This window comes from Saccopteryx bilineata, chromosome 2 (genome assembly GCF_036850765.1).
Source record: "Saccopteryx bilineata isolate mSacBil1 chromosome 2, mSacBil1_pri_phased_curated, whole genome shotgun sequence".
In the NCBI taxonomy this organism is placed as follows: domain Eukaryota; kingdom Metazoa; phylum Chordata; class Mammalia; order Chiroptera; family Emballonuridae; genus Saccopteryx; species Saccopteryx bilineata.
In genome coordinates this window covers 290,794,656-290,810,022 of record NC_089491.1, presented here as the reverse complement: position 1 = coordinate 290,810,022, position 15,367 = coordinate 290,794,656, and the positions used below count along the sequence as shown (strand labels likewise).

At 39.2% G+C, this 15,367-nt stretch overlaps 1 protein-coding gene across 3 annotated transcripts in view; it reads right to left on the bottom strand.

The window, feature by feature from the left end:
* DHX9 (DExH-box helicase 9) overlaps nucleotides 1–15,367 on the bottom strand; it is a 43,771-nt gene that overhangs the window by 10,682 nt on the left and 17,722 nt on the right. For all 3 annotated transcript variants that reach the window (XM_066261305.1, XM_066261306.1, XM_066261308.1), the window contains 11 exons: nucleotides 14,815–14,951; nucleotides 14,383–14,472; nucleotides 14,129–14,290; nucleotides 13,916–13,993; nucleotides 13,227–13,418; nucleotides 8,532–8,673; nucleotides 8,045–8,127; nucleotides 6,409–6,565; nucleotides 2,243–2,343; nucleotides 757–970; nucleotides 268–362 (listed from right to left, as the gene is read on the bottom strand). In XM_066261305.1, the coding sequence (XP_066117402.1) occupies nucleotides 268–362; nucleotides 757–970; nucleotides 2,243–2,343; nucleotides 6,409–6,565; nucleotides 8,045–8,127; nucleotides 8,532–8,673; nucleotides 13,227–13,418; nucleotides 13,916–13,993; nucleotides 14,129–14,290; nucleotides 14,383–14,472; nucleotides 14,815–14,951 (1,451 nt within the window). The remainder of the gene's footprint in view (nucleotides 1–267; nucleotides 363–756; nucleotides 971–2,242; nucleotides 2,344–6,408; nucleotides 6,566–8,044; nucleotides 8,128–8,531; nucleotides 8,674–13,226; nucleotides 13,419–13,915; nucleotides 13,994–14,128; nucleotides 14,291–14,382; nucleotides 14,473–14,814; nucleotides 14,952–15,367) is intronic.

The following is a 15,367-nucleotide window of genomic DNA, read 5'->3' as shown; positions in this document are numbered from 1 at the left end:
AAATCACACTTCAGCAATTATTTTCCCAGTATGTACTTTAAAAGACTGATGTGCTTATACACAACTCAAAAGAGAATTACAGAAGCCTTAAAAAAAAAAAACCACTCGTCCACTGACCATGTAATGAAAAGCCTTCTGAACTTGTAGAGAAGATCCCTTTTTCCTAAACTTAGAGCAACTACAATTTTTCTATAGCTCTCTGAAGGATGGCAACATCTAGGAATTCATGTCACCCACAACTCAGCAACTGCAATGCTCGTGACTCACCTTGGTCACGCCGACCGGTACTGGATCAAACACTTTGCGCTGCTCCTCACGAGGGATCTGAGAATGCAGGGGAAGGATCTGATACCTGTGGTTTCCTGTAACAACACAAAAAGGTTAAGGTCTAAGAACAGCAGCTAGTTTAAAAGTGCTCTACATTATGCATATTGCTATTTAAAAATGGTGCCTGGCCTGTGGTGGCACAGTGGATCAAGCCTGGACCTAGAATGCTGAGGTCACCGGTTTGAAACCCTGGGCTTTTCCAGTCAAGGCACATAAACAAGAACCAACGAACAACTAAAGTGAGGCGTTCTTATGAGTTGATACTTCTGGCTCCACTGCCACATTCTGTAAAATCAATAAAGAAAATCTTAAAATAATAATAATAATAGTAATAAAAACTCACTAAATTTTTGTTTTCACATACTGTCTGGGTACAAGCAAAAATATTCATGTTAACTTTCATATATGTGAGAATTCAAAGACTCATACCAAAATGTGGACTCATTTCCAACTGTTTCTGCATAGTGTAAATCAAATTCCAGCCAGGCAAAAAGACCAACACGGCTCCAGGAACATTGAGGGTCTCAATGTACTTAAGAAGAGCTTCAATGAGTTCAAAATAAGTTTCCTTTTCATTCAGTTGAGCCATGCTTATCCTTGTTTCTGGACCATATTCATCACCACAGATGAGGTTGCAATTTGCCTGCAAAAAGAGGCCTGTCTTAATTACTACAGCTCTTAAGTCTCTTATGTTTGTTCTTAATCTTCAAATGACACCCAATGTCTTCCTTCATTCTAGCTATGATTAATCTTTTCTGGAATGCAGAAGAAATTTAATTTCTGAAAATGGTGAACCTGCTTGCATGGTGACACACTGAGTTTATCTACTGAGCGATATTTCCCATAGGGCATGACTAAAATTCAGGCAAAAACTCTTATATTTGACTCTGAAACTTCTAATGGCTCCTTTTACCAACTATATTTCTCTTATGACTGATTATAACTCTTGGTTTTTCAAAGATATTTTCCTTTCTGATTAATGAACTGCTCCTATGATCCTCTGGGCATATCATTTACCACATAATTACTTATCACACACACTGCACTCCCGATGTAATTTCCAAACTCATCCCATACCAAACAGGAAGTCCTTTAGTTCTTAAACAGGTGTCCTACAGGCAGGGACTTTATCATGTTCATCTATTTCTGAATTAAAGTGGTCCGCCTTTTCCAAAGAGTCTGCCTTAGAATCAATCCATGACAAACCAAGTCTTCAGTAATGAAAAACAAAGTTGTTACAACTGGTCTTTTTTCCCCTGATAAACCTTCTAATTTGCTATTCATTGTCATTCTTGGGTCTTCTAATTAAAAATATCCAACTCCAGGTTAGAGTCTATCAAATTCTGAAATGCTGGTTGTCTTACTATTCATTTGGTCCAAATCTAGAGCTCCAAGATGAATTTTTACCTCATCACTGGTCCAACTCTACAGTATTACAAAATAAATGTCACTTCCCTTCCCTGTCTCTTCTTAGGAAACCTCTTATTCCTCCCTAGTTTGATGTTCTCCCTCCCTTTAATAATGCCACCAATGTGCTCTCTAATCTAGTGATAAAGCTGCTGCTTACACTCTAAATAAGGACCACCTGGATGTCTTGTTAGAGCAGATTCTGGTTCAGGAGCTCGGGGTACAACACAAGATTCTACCTGTCCACCACTTAATGACCCAGCTGCTGTGGCCCTGAAACATCTGTTTCTCTCCTTTTCCCCTAGAGATTATTTAGCTCGTGGTATGAAAAGAGGTTGTCACTGAATGTGAAATTCTGTGGAATGAAAGATATTAACTCAAAGGTAGACATCAGTCAGTTTTGTAAACAGTTTCCTGTAATGCTAACTTACTGTTTTTAATAAAATTGATCCTTTCCTCTGTAACAATCATGTGCCCATAATGAAAATACTTCATGAAATTCACTTACATCATCCTCCTCACAGCCGTCATCCTCCTTGTCCTTCTTCTTTTTGTCCTTTGGTGGAGGAATGAAGTGGGTCATCTGAATGCAGTCTTCCAAAAAATATTCTGCCAGGACAACCCAGTCAGTTAAGTACTATCAATTTTCAGAATGGAGCAGACTTTAAAACTCATTTTCTAATTTATCATTCAAATTTACGTAATACCCATCACCCTGATTCTTCACAACTGTCAGGAAATGCAGTGGTAATAACCTCTTTTCTCAATCTCAGTGTTCCCATCTCTTGAACCTATAGGAGGGTTGGTTATCTTGTAGATATTCCCACAAAGACAGTCAAGATGTACAAATACCATGTTCAAACATTCATCAAATGCCTGCTGTGCACATGCACTGTGTTGTGCACTCGCATGGTATAGACAAAAATTAATGGCCAAGACATTTATTATTTAATAATGTAATGTAGCAGACACCAGAACAATATGAACTTCAGGATAAGCCTGAACCACATCACATCAACACAATATACCACAGCCCATCCCTCCTCTATATAACACGTACATATAAAATGGGTTCAGTTTAGTTAACACTCTAAGAAGGACCTCAAAAGCAAAAGTTGGAACATCTGCTGGTCCATTATGCTCCTGAAGTTTTCTGATGGGCCCAGGAGTGTCTCATAATCTAAACATTTACGCTCTCTAAGCCTTAATCCCCCAAAGTGCCATTTTCATCACATTACATTCAAGGTACACACCTTCGGCATGACTCTGCATGAAGACATTATTAATCTTGGTTACCTGAAACAGTGTTTGCCATGCTCTACACTGTAAAGTGCCACTGGCTTCATTTCCCCTTTCCTTACTTCACTCTTTGGAAACAAGTCACTAAGCACAGCACACTCAAGGGACAAGAAGTTAAGCCTCACTTTTTTGAGGGAGAATGTCTACACATATGATTTTGAACTTTTTGGTATGAGAAATTTTATTAACTATTTATTTAGTTACCATATAAATTCATAATTTGTGATTTTATACTTAAGAGTTATAATCCAAAACTATTATTCTCTTACTCAAACTAAAGCAGCTTTGGCCATTGAGATCTCTATCAGTTTGGCTCTTAAGTGTATGGTTTTTTTTAAGCACTTCCTTACTTTCCAGTGTATATAATACAAAATATTCCAGGCTCATCTTAAATAGGCTCTCCCTTAACCTTAGAATCACAACCATTTCTCCAAGAATGTGTGGTTCTTTAACTGAATATAAGATCTGAGTGTTAGTATGCTCCTGGCTACTGGGATGTCATTGCTTCTAAAACCACTCAGCAGAGCTGAGAAATGCATGTACTGTACTTGTATTAATCCATGCATTCATTCAGTTATTTGTCTCCATACACTTGTACCGATACAAATATACCTCATTCAGTTATTTGTCTCCATACACTTGTACCGATACAAATATACCTATCCATTTGAATTAACACTATTGAATTAACACTAGTCCTTACAACTGTACCCATGTTCACTCAAGCCCTCTCACTTCCTGAGGACCTCTCACTCTCACAGTAAACCTAGCTCCTACCATCTGCCTTCCATATTTGTTTTTCAATATCAGTATACTTTCTTTTTTTTTTTTTTAATTTATTCATTTTAGAGAGGAGAGGAAGAGACAGAGAGAGAGAAGGGGGGAGGAGCTGGAAGCATCAACTCCCATATGTGCCTTGACCAGGCAAGCCCAGGGTTTTGAACAGGCGACCTCAGCATTTCCAGGTCGACGCTTTATCCACTGCGCCACCACGGGTCAAGCAATATCAGTATACTTTCAAAGCTATTTCAGTACTTTTGGGAGATACAACTGCATTGGCTTTTCTTTCAGAGATACCCTACCCTTACTTTAAAAATTTTAAAATTAGCCTGACCAGGCGGTGGCGCAGTGGATAGAGCACCAGACTGGGATGCTGAGGACCCAGTTTCGAGACCCCGAGCGCCAGCTTGAGCGCAGGCTTATCTGGTTTGAGCAAAGCTCACCAGCTTGACCCAAGGTCTCTGGCTCAAGCAAGGGGTTACTCGGTCTGCTGAAGGCCCGCGGTCAAGGCACATGAGAAAGCAATCAATGAACAACTAAGATGTCGCAATGTGCAACAAAAAACTAATGATTGATGCTTCTCATCTCTCCATTCCTGTCTGTCTGTCCCTGTCTATCCCTCACTCTGACACTGTCTCTGTAAAAAAATTAAATTAAGGTCCTGGCCGGTTGGCTCACTGGTAGAGCATCGGCCTGGCGTGCAGAGGTCCCGGGTTCGATTCCCGGCCAGGGTACACAGGAGAGGCACCCATCTGCCTCTCCACTCCTCCCCCCTCCTTCCTCTGTCTCTCTCTTCCCCTCCCGCAGTGAGGCTCCATTGGAGCAAAGATGGCCCGGGCGCTGGGGATGGCTCCTTGGCCTCTGCCCCAGGCGCTAGGGTGGCTCTGGTCGCGGCAGAGCGTCGCACCCTGGTGGGTGTGCCGGGTGGATCCCGGTCGGGCGCATGCGGTAGTCTGTCTGCCTGCCTGCCTCTCCCCATTTCCAGCTTCAGAAAAAAAAAAAAATTTAAATTAATTAAAAAAAAAAAATTTTAAAAATTTAAAAATTAACACCCTGAAATTTCCATTGATTTCATACCTACACTGCAAAGTTTATTTTTATGCCCTTAATTAGACTCTGCCATAATTCATTTCTTACCCCAACCTACTAGAAAATGGTGATGACAAAATCTTTTAGGCCTGACCAGGTGGTGGCGCAGTGGATAGAGCGTCGAACTGGGATGCGGAAGGACCCAGGTTCGAGACCCTGAGATCGCCAGCTTGAGCACAGGCTCATCTGGTTTGAGCAAGGCTCACCAGCTTGAGCCCAAGGTTGCTGGCTCAAGCAAGGGGTTACTTGGTCTGCTGAAGGCCCGCGGTCAAGGCACATATGAGAGGGCAATCAATGAACAACTAAGGTGTCGCAACACGCAACAAAAAACCACTGACTGATGCTTCTCATCTCTCCGTTCCTGTCTGTCTGTCCTTATCTATCCCTCTGTGTCTCTGTAAAATAAAAAAAAAAATAAAATAAAAATCTTTTAGGAAAAGTAAAGATTTATAACTATCAGAAATACTTGACCTTGAAATACCTTAATCTCACTTCAAAAGTCTGCCTCTTCTGACTTTAAGAAAAATTCTCTTGTTAATTTGACCCTGGCTGCTTAAACTTTTAACAGTATTTCCCATGATCATCTATAGATCATAATTGATTTACCTCTGATGTAACGATTTTAAAAGTTTGGAGGCCCTGGCCGGTTGGCTCAGTGGTAGAGTGTCAGCCTGGCATGTGGAGGTCCTGGGTTCAATTACTGGCCAGGGCACACAGAAGAAGTGCCCATCTTCTTCTCCACTCTTCCCCCTCTCCTTTCTCTCTCTCTCTCTTTCTGTCTGATCCCCTCCGACAGCCAAGGCTCCACTGGAGCAAAGTTGGCCCGGGCACTGAGGATGGTTCCATGGCTTTTGCCTCAGGCACTAGAAAGGCTCTGGCCACAATGGAGCAATGCCCCAGGTGGGCAGAGAATTGCCCCCCTGGGGGGGCATGCCGGGTGCATCCTGGTTGGGCAAATGCGGAAGTCTCTCTGCCTCCCCACTTCTAACTTCAGAAAAAAAAAAAGTTAAGTTTGGCTAAGGGTGGGAAATTTACTAGATATGCAAATTCTTTTTTTTTCTTTTATTCATTTTAGAGAGGAGAGAGAGAGAGAGAGAGAGAGAGAGAGGAGAGAAGAGAGACAGAGAGAGAGAAGGGTGGAGGAGCTGGAAGCATCAACTCCCATATGTGCCTTGACCAGGCAAGCCCAAGGTTTCGAACCGGCGACGACCTCAGCATTTCCAGGTCGACGCTTTATCCACTGCGCCACCACAGGTCAGGCGTGCAAATTCTTAATATAGTAAATGGAATTAGTTCTCTCTCTTCAGACTATACTCATTCCTGCTTGACTAAAATCCCAAGAATACTACGATGCGTTTGATATCCTAACTTGGCCTGTTCTATAATATATATACTTTATAGGTCAAAGGACATGTCTTCATCTCCAGAATTAAGAAACTGGTCAACTGTGCTTTTAAGACGCATAAGGAGATATTCACCCTCCCACCTCACCCCCACAGCATTTACCTTGAACTGGGAAAGTCCTCCCGTAGACTTCAATGATGGGACAGTTGAAGAAATATTCACAGAACATGCTAGTATCAATAGTAGCAGACATGAGAACAATGCGAACTTCAGGATAAGCCTCAACCACGTCACGCAGTACCACCAAAAGGAAGTCTGTCTACTCAAACAAACACAAACAAAACAAAATTGCATTCTAATGAGATAACACCCAAAAGATTTGTTTCTTAGGTGACTTGCAGAAGCCTAAAATAAAGGGTTCCAGTGGGATGCAGTCACAGTATTTTAAAGAACAATCATGAGCTAATAGCTATGAGGATGAGAAACGAGTGTTATTCCGGTAAGGAAGAGAAGAGAAAGAAAAAAAATGAGAGCAAAGAACTCAACTCAAATTTTTCAGTGAAATTTATATTTGTAGGCACAGAAACTTCAGCTAGAAAAAAGGGGAAAGTCTCGATAAGCAAAAAGCCAGTTATCTGATCACATGTAAAGTAAACCTTGACAATGTTGAAAAGGTCCTACCTAGCTGGTTCATTCACACACCATAATGATTGAGACACTTAGTATTTAATAATGTGAAGTATCCACTGACCTACCAAACAACATGAAAGCCCAAACTTTGTCAAAACTGTTCTCTAGCTTGTGTGGCCCTCGCACACATCACTCTCTCCCCCAACTGCAGAAAATCACCATCCTGAACCTTATGTTTACATTCCTTTTCATATATATCATCTCGATACTTATAAATACTTACATACAGAGCTATATATTTTTAATGTTGCTTATTTTTAACTTTATGATAATCTGATATTCCACACAATCTTTCAGGATTTTCTTTTTCCCATACTATGGCAAAACTAAGATTCATCTACGTTAGTTATTCTAATGACTGTTTAATATCCTGATGTGTGAATACCAATCTACTCACCAACTGGTTGCTGGGTTACCAACTAAAAGGAGCTACTGCAGGTACCTCGTTGTTTCTAGATCTTACTATTGTGTATTGAACACTCATGTTTGTGTCTCCTGCTGTACATACACACCAAGTTTCCATGGGTAAGTGGACATGCTAGCTCTTATATTTACTTTACAAGTAAAGGTCTTTACTTTTAGAATTCAGTGAATTCAACAACAAAAAGGGTTCAATGGTGTCACTAAAATAATGTTTGGCGCTAGCAGGTTGGTGCAGTGGTAGAGCATCAGCCTGGTGTGTGGAAGTTCCGCTTCAATTCCATGTCAGGGCACACAGAAGTGACCCACCCCTCCCCTTCTCCTACAGCAATAGCTCGAATGGTTGACCAAGTTGGCTCTCAGCACTGAGAATGGCTTCATGGACTCACCACAGGTGCGCTGAAATAGCTCAGTTGCTAAGCAACGGAGCAGCAGCCCCTGATGAGCAAAGCATCACCTTGTAAGGGGCTTCCTGGGTGGATCTCAGGGTGCATGCAGGAGCCTGTCTCTGAGCCTCTCACTTAATAAAAAAAATAAAATGACAGTGTTCAACATCTTAGCAACCAATGTTCATGGTTTTGATAGAAGATGCAAACAGTTGGAAAAGAAAAACAAAGCAGACATTTTATTTTGATTTCTTTTTAGATTAGCGTTAGTACGTTAGTTACCATAATGCCCAGTTACTTACATTTATGTCTCTCTCATGAATTTCATCCACGATGACGTGGCTGATTCCTCGAATGCCTGCTTCTAATTTCCGTAGGAGCACGCCTTGAATAAAGAAACCAAAACAACAATGCAGATGAGTTGATTAAAGTAGGGAGGACAAAGTGTAGAGAAACAAATTTCTAGACAATCAACCATGTTCAACTACTATAATCCCAGCATCACACAAAAAAGGAAATCACTTGCATATTTAAAGTTATTAAAAAGGTGATGGCGTACTCTGAAATATATTTGTTTAATGAAAGAATTATTAAGCTACAACTCTAGTAACCTAAGCTGATTTCATTTTTTTCTAAGCTACAACTACCCCAAGTTTTACTTAAACAAGAATTTGGGACTGGCTCCTTGCTTTATAATTTCCAGATATTCTGTGCAATTACTAAGTTTTCTTCAAAAAAATAACACAAAGAACCCCCAAATGAAAGATCAAAATACAACACATTACTGACCTACAGTACAGAACATTATACTGGCATGAGGGCGGGGCAGTATGGACTCGAACCGCACGCTGTAGCCACAGCTCTTTCCAGGCTCTTCTCCTCTCTCATATGCGACTCGCTCCGCCACAGAGACCGCACTGATTCGCCTGGGCTGAGAGACAGATGGAAAGGGATGTAAAAAGCTACAAATAGTTAAATTTAAGGTGTACAGGTATCAGGAAGGTGAAAATTTTCTATGTTGCATCTACTGTGGCTACCTTTCACTCATTTATTAATAAGGTAAGCATACATTGCATATTTGCACCAGGGGCCAAAGGTGCTAGACAGGACACTGAATGGGCTGACATGGTGGAGAAAACAGTGTACCTTATTTCCCCATGTATAAGATGCACCTTAGCTTTGGGGCACAAAATTTGGAAAGAAAAATACGTATGACAAAGTTACTGAACTCAAGTTTTATTCATCTACAAGTGCAAAAACAAACAAAAAAAACTGGGAATTGCAAGTAAAAAAAATCAACCACTATGTAAGATGCACCCAGTTTTTAGACAAATTTTTCAGGAAAAGGTGCATCTTATAAATGGGGAAATATGGTATATTACTGTTTCTAGCAATACATATGCTGAATACTAGGAGCAGTGTTAGGTGTTAATGTTTTAAGTGTTAGACTTGATTTTTCTGAAAACTTTTCTAAAGTGCTTCACATTATTTGGTGGTACAGCTATAACTATGAAGGTACAGGAGGATTTATAAAGACTGAATGCTTCTAAGCTGCCTTGAATTTGATTTGAAAAGTTCCTGAAGACAGGTTGTATTTCAGTTCCTTGCTTCAGAAAATTTTCCTGAGTTTCATGCCTTGTTAAGTACCTACAGAAAGATACACCAGGTTATGACAAGACTACTTAGGAAATCAAAGGCTGATAGAATCTTTAAAAACAAAAAATAACACAGTAACTTCACTAAAACTATCAACATCCTTTGAATTAATACAAAACATGATTATTAATTTCTATATCCCTAATATAAGATTCCATTAAGGTATGTATGGGGCTAGTACCAAATACTGTACAGGTTTTAAGTGTACAATCACTTAGCTCATATTTATCCTGGTCAAAGATAAGAGACACCTTCTTGAATATACTGTGCTGAATTTTCCTGAGCTTATGTTCTGATTGTTGTGCCTTTACTGAACTTATGCTAGCGTTTACTGACCACACTTGGCACCTCACTAAACCCGAATTCTGCATTACATGAAGAACTGAGCTCTGTATTTGTCCAAGAGAAAAGCTCTCCTACATACTCATGTCAGGAAATGTGATAAAGATATTCCACCAAAAGTTCAAAATACAGTTTTCTGGGCCCTCTTGAGTTCTTTGCATTCTGTAACAGGTAAAATGCTCAATGCTATTACCCCCTTCCTCAACCTTTCCTATAGTTTTCAGCATTACTACTAAGTAGCTGGCTTCTAGAACTTAAAACCTATTAAGGTATTTGGCTCTTCTGAGGTGTACTCATATGTTGTTGGGTACTCAGGAGTTGCTTTTTATCTCTTCGGGGTTACTCTCAGGTCTACAAGCTTTTTTGAGTCCAATCTTCTAAAGGAATACGGGCAGGAGAGGGCACATCCCCTATGTAGTATATATTTCAGTTCTTAACTTGACTGCCCCAAACACAACTATCTTTAAGACTCTAGAAAGCCATCATGACAGAGACTGTTACAAATTAATGTAAGAAGTGTTATGGAAAACAACCACCTTCAGAAGCCCAATCAGTTAATAAACATGAGTATATACAGAAAACATCAGTATCAAGATGACTATTTAAATGACAAAGAAACATTAAAGACACTGTAAGTTCACTCCTGTATTTTATTATGCTTCTTGGTCTTAGCCCTAGTTTCAATAGCCCTGACCTTGAAACAAACAAAACATTTAAAATACATACTAAAAAGAACAGTGTTTTTTATTTTATTTTTATTCATTTTGAGAGAGAGAGAGAGAGAGAGGCAGGAGGAGCAGGAAGCATCAACTCCCATATGTGCCTTGACCAGGCAAGTCCACGGGTTTCGAACCAGTGACTTCAGCGTTCCAAGGTCAACGCTTTATGCACTGTGCCACCACAGGTCAGGCTGTTTTTTAATCCATAATTGATTCGATTAGAAATCAGTGTGATTTTTCCTCAGGGAAGTATGGCAAAGCACATATAAGTTAAAATATGCACACCCTCAGATCCAACAACTCCATGGCCAGTAATTTAATCCAATGAATCAAACGAGTGTATAAAGATGTATATGCACTGCTCACAAAAATTAGGGATATTTTATCGCTTCATATTTATTTTTGAAATATCCCCTAATTTTTGTGAGCAATATATATGTACATTCACTCCAGCATATTAGAAACAATCTTAAAAGAAATCTTTATCACTTAAAAAGTAAAATAAGATTATATGCATAAAATGGGAGATTATGAAATCAATAGAAAATTATGCTGTTGCTCTAATATCACATTATATTGTTATTAGGGGGTAGGTTAAGACTGTGTAGTTGTACATACACACACATTACAGCCTAAAAAGTTAAGATCAAGAGTAAAAACTATTACTTCTGGATGGTGGGATCCTGAGTGAGCTTTACTTTCTTTAATATTTACTCCATTTGCCTGACCAGTGGCGGCGCAATGGATAAAGTGTCAACCTGAAAACACTGAGGTTGCCGGTTCAAAACCCTGGGTTTGCCTAGTCAAGAAACATATGGGAGTTGTTACTTCCGACCCCTCCCCCCTCTCTAAAATGAATAAAATCTTTAAAAAAAAAAATTGCTCCATTTTCTAATTCTCTCCCAATGTGTATATATTCCTTTTATAGTTAAAAAAAGAGGCAACTAAAAATAATCCTCCAATTTTTACTATAAATATTCATAAAAAAATTTTTGTGTAGAATACTGTTTAATGTAAAAGACTACTAAGGAATGTTTGAACACTTCTCAGACTGCGTACCACATGAGAGCCTAAGAAGTTTGCCTGCTTAATCCTTGAATAGCTTACCAGTTCTCTCTTACTGACTCTACCGAACTCCAAAATAATAATTAATATCTGTGTAACAATAGTAAATACCATAGTTGCATGTACTATTTTATTTATGCTTCAGAACTAGACAGGTTTTTCATTCTGATAAAAAAGCTCAAGTAAGTTAAATTCATAGAAATTTCTTTAGATGTAATAGGCTTTTATTCCTAATCCAATCCTTTTTCCAATTATTCTGCCGTTTATTGTTGCTTTATATTGTATTTGATTAGATATGTTTAAAACACAATAACCAGTTTAAGTGAAACCAGTTAGAAAGTAGTTGCAATGAAAGCAGGGAGTAATGTTAAGTTATTCTAACAATATACTTCAGTTATCCAAGATATAAGCTTTTCTTTACATTTTCATTGCACATAGGTGCTGATCTAAATTTCTCTACAGAATCTTGTAACTCTTGTCAGGAGTCCAGCCTTAGTAGTAGGCTGGTTTTTGTTTTGTTTTTTTAAATGAAATTTTTTGTTTTTTCAGAGACAGAGAAAGAGTCAGAGAGAGGGATAGACAGGGACGGATGGACAGACAGATAGGAACGAAGAGATGAGAAGCATCCATCATTAGCTTGAGCACAGGCTCATCTAGTTTGAATAAAGCTTACCAGTTTGAGCCCAAGATCACTGGCTTGAGCAAGGGGTCACTCGCTCTGCTGTATGTAGCCTCTGGTCAAGGCACATGAGAAAGCTATCAATTAACTAAGGTGCTGCAACAAAGAATTGATGCTTCTCATCTCTCCTCCTTCTTGTCTGTTTGTCCCTAACTGTCCCTCTCTCTGTCACACACACACACAAAAGTTCTCTGTGTTCACTCTAACTGAAACAGCTAGTCTTTACTGAGAACTCATTAAATTCCCTATGTGCCAGACACTGGGTAACACCTTCTACACCACAGGCAGTGGAAGCCCTGTCTTAAATGCTCTTCAGTAGTATTCTAGGATCCACTTTTCCGGTGTACCCTACCCGACATTATGTAAAACTGTAATAACTTCCCTTAGTTTAGCGTTGTCTAACTGAAGGGTACAGGTCCAGAACTCTACCTCATTCCTATCTGAGTATTAAACACATGGTAGTAGAATGAGGATGCAATGAAGTGATTTCTAAGACACCAGATATCACAAAACTATTTGGCTCCACTTTCTCCATTTTCTGAGTTTATTTTACACGAAGGACAGCTACGCCCTGAAATGATGGCCTACATTAAGTGCTCAGTAAAAGTTAACCATTATGTTTTGCTATAGTGTACCTACTCTTACTCTGACTGGTTTTCACTGAAGATTATTAGGTGATTAAGACAGAGAGGACCAAGATCTGGATGTGAACTGGAGGGGCAAGTACTCTCTGTCCTGTTTGACTGTAGGCCCCAAAGACTCCGTTTAGCCCAGACGAAAAGAGCCTCCTACACGGTTCAGTTCAGCTCACCAGTGAAGGATACTAGATAGATGCCAGAACAAAATAAAAATTTCCTTTTTATTTTGAGAAATTTTAAAGTTTCTGGTGCTCTGCCACTTTCAGAACCTTACATGACTACAAAGGGGTGCTGATCAAAGAATCAAAAATAGTCTGGCCTCTATTTCCACCATCAAACCCATCTACAGCAGACACACACTTTAGCAAGCGGACTCACTACTCACCTGAGTGACCACAATATTACACTCTGCTGCTCGGTTGTTCTGGATGAAGTCATCAAGAATAAACTGAGGAACCTGTGTGGTTTTACCACATCCAGTAGCTCCTCGTATAATGACAACTGAATTTTGACTAATTGCTTCCAGGATTTCACTTTCAAATTTCTTCACAGGCAGTAACTCTCTCTCCTGCAAGATCTATATTAGAAAAGTTATACCTCAGTCAAATTTCTACCAACATATAAGTTAGAAGCAACTGTCCTACTGCCCCCCAAAAGTAATCAAAATACACTTTTCATAAAAAACTGTATATATTTATGTAATAGAAGTGTCTGTTCTCACTAAATTTCTGAAAAATCTCTCTAGTGGCCTTGTATACAACCTATTTTTCTCTTTTCTACCTGAACATTTTATATACATTCCCTTTCTTTTAACATTTTAATGTTGTTTTACTTGAAATACTGTATACTAAAAAAATGCCAAGATAATACTACCTCAAATCTCTCTACTTAAATTAACTAAGAATCCTGGGCCCTTCATTCACAACTACTACCCTCCGAGGTGACACAGATGAGCGCACATCTTTGATCTACTTTCCTAGAAAGGTCAAAACACATTTTTTACTGTCCTTTGCCCATACCTAGAAAGTTCTCAGGCTCTGAGCACTATGTATCTACTCTACTTCATAGACTTACAGCCTGCAATTCATGATCTTGGTCCAGCTGGTACTGCAGTTCACTCTTGAGGTCCATGCTTATTTGCTCTGGAGTAGCCTATAAAATGGGAAGGCAACAGTCAAACAAAAGCACTTAACTCATCTTTGAACTAAATCTACATTTTATATAGACACTCTAACTACTCAAAAGTCAATTATCAGAGTCTGATCTCAAGAATAGCAATGCACTCACATAAGCCAGGGGCCCCTCGTCAATGTTGCTGCTAGTCCAAGGATTCCAGTTGGACTGAGGAGGTGACCAAGGAACCACTCCCATTTGGTTTTGTCGCTGAGCTGGCTCAAAGTGAGCCAATTTGCCGAGGTTCAGTACAACAGGCACAGAAGGATCCTCGGGCTAGTAAAAAATAAAATAAAATAAAAAACCAATACGAGGCGCCTGTCTGATGAGAGAATGTCCAAAGATGAACTGAGGAACTGTGTGCTTACCGGAGGTGGGATCTCAAGATTTAGCTCTTGAATGATGGTTTGCAACTGTTGCTCTAATTCTTGAGTGATGTTAACTTTGTAAGGCTCCACCTACAGAAAAAAGAGACCATGAAAACCATGGCACACACATACAAGCACTAACACTCAAATCCACTATAGCAGGGTTAAGAGTATGTGCTCAATGCTAGGTCTGCAATATTCCCAAATTGCAATAATGTTTCAGTTCCCTCCCGAGAAAGAATTACTTCAACGACCATTGCCCATTGTGAACATGGCAGCCGGCCAGGCACAGATGACCACTAAGGCCATTTCCATTTCTTAAGATAAGACTTATACAAGTATAAATGAAACTTCTCTAGCCAAATCCTAAACAACAGCTAAACTGAATTTTACAGTATCTCTCTGGGCTACTAAGTCTAAATAAAGACTCACTATCTCTCCTTCTTTCTTCTTTGTAAGTCCAGAGTAAGCTTCAATCACTCCAAGATGATAAAGTTGTCTGACAAGTGACAGGGCACAGGACTGGGCTGCCAGTTTTTTATTTGATCCATGTTCACGTGCAAAAATCCCTGTAATTTAAGGTCAGGATTACCAGATAGAAGAACAACTCATCTAAGAAAAGAAATATCTTATTTCATAAGTAGTTAGGGCCTTAGGTACCAAAGCCACCCTAAAATACAAAGTAAGGGGTTCTAAGCTCTTTCTCATTTTAACTGCTAACAAAAAGCAATACCATCAGAGCTGTCAACTAAATAACCGCCATCTCGATTATATGCTGATACTAAGACACGTACAAGTCCATCACTACAAATTCAAATAACCTATTTTAATAAAAGTTATCACTATTACTATCATTTGACATTTAAAAGGGGGAAAAAAACATAATTTAACTTTGTAAAAGCAAAACAAAACAAAAAATGAAAATGTAGTTATAAAGACCAGTAGTTAGCATTCTTCTGTAAATAAAAAAATATTTTAAGCTTTG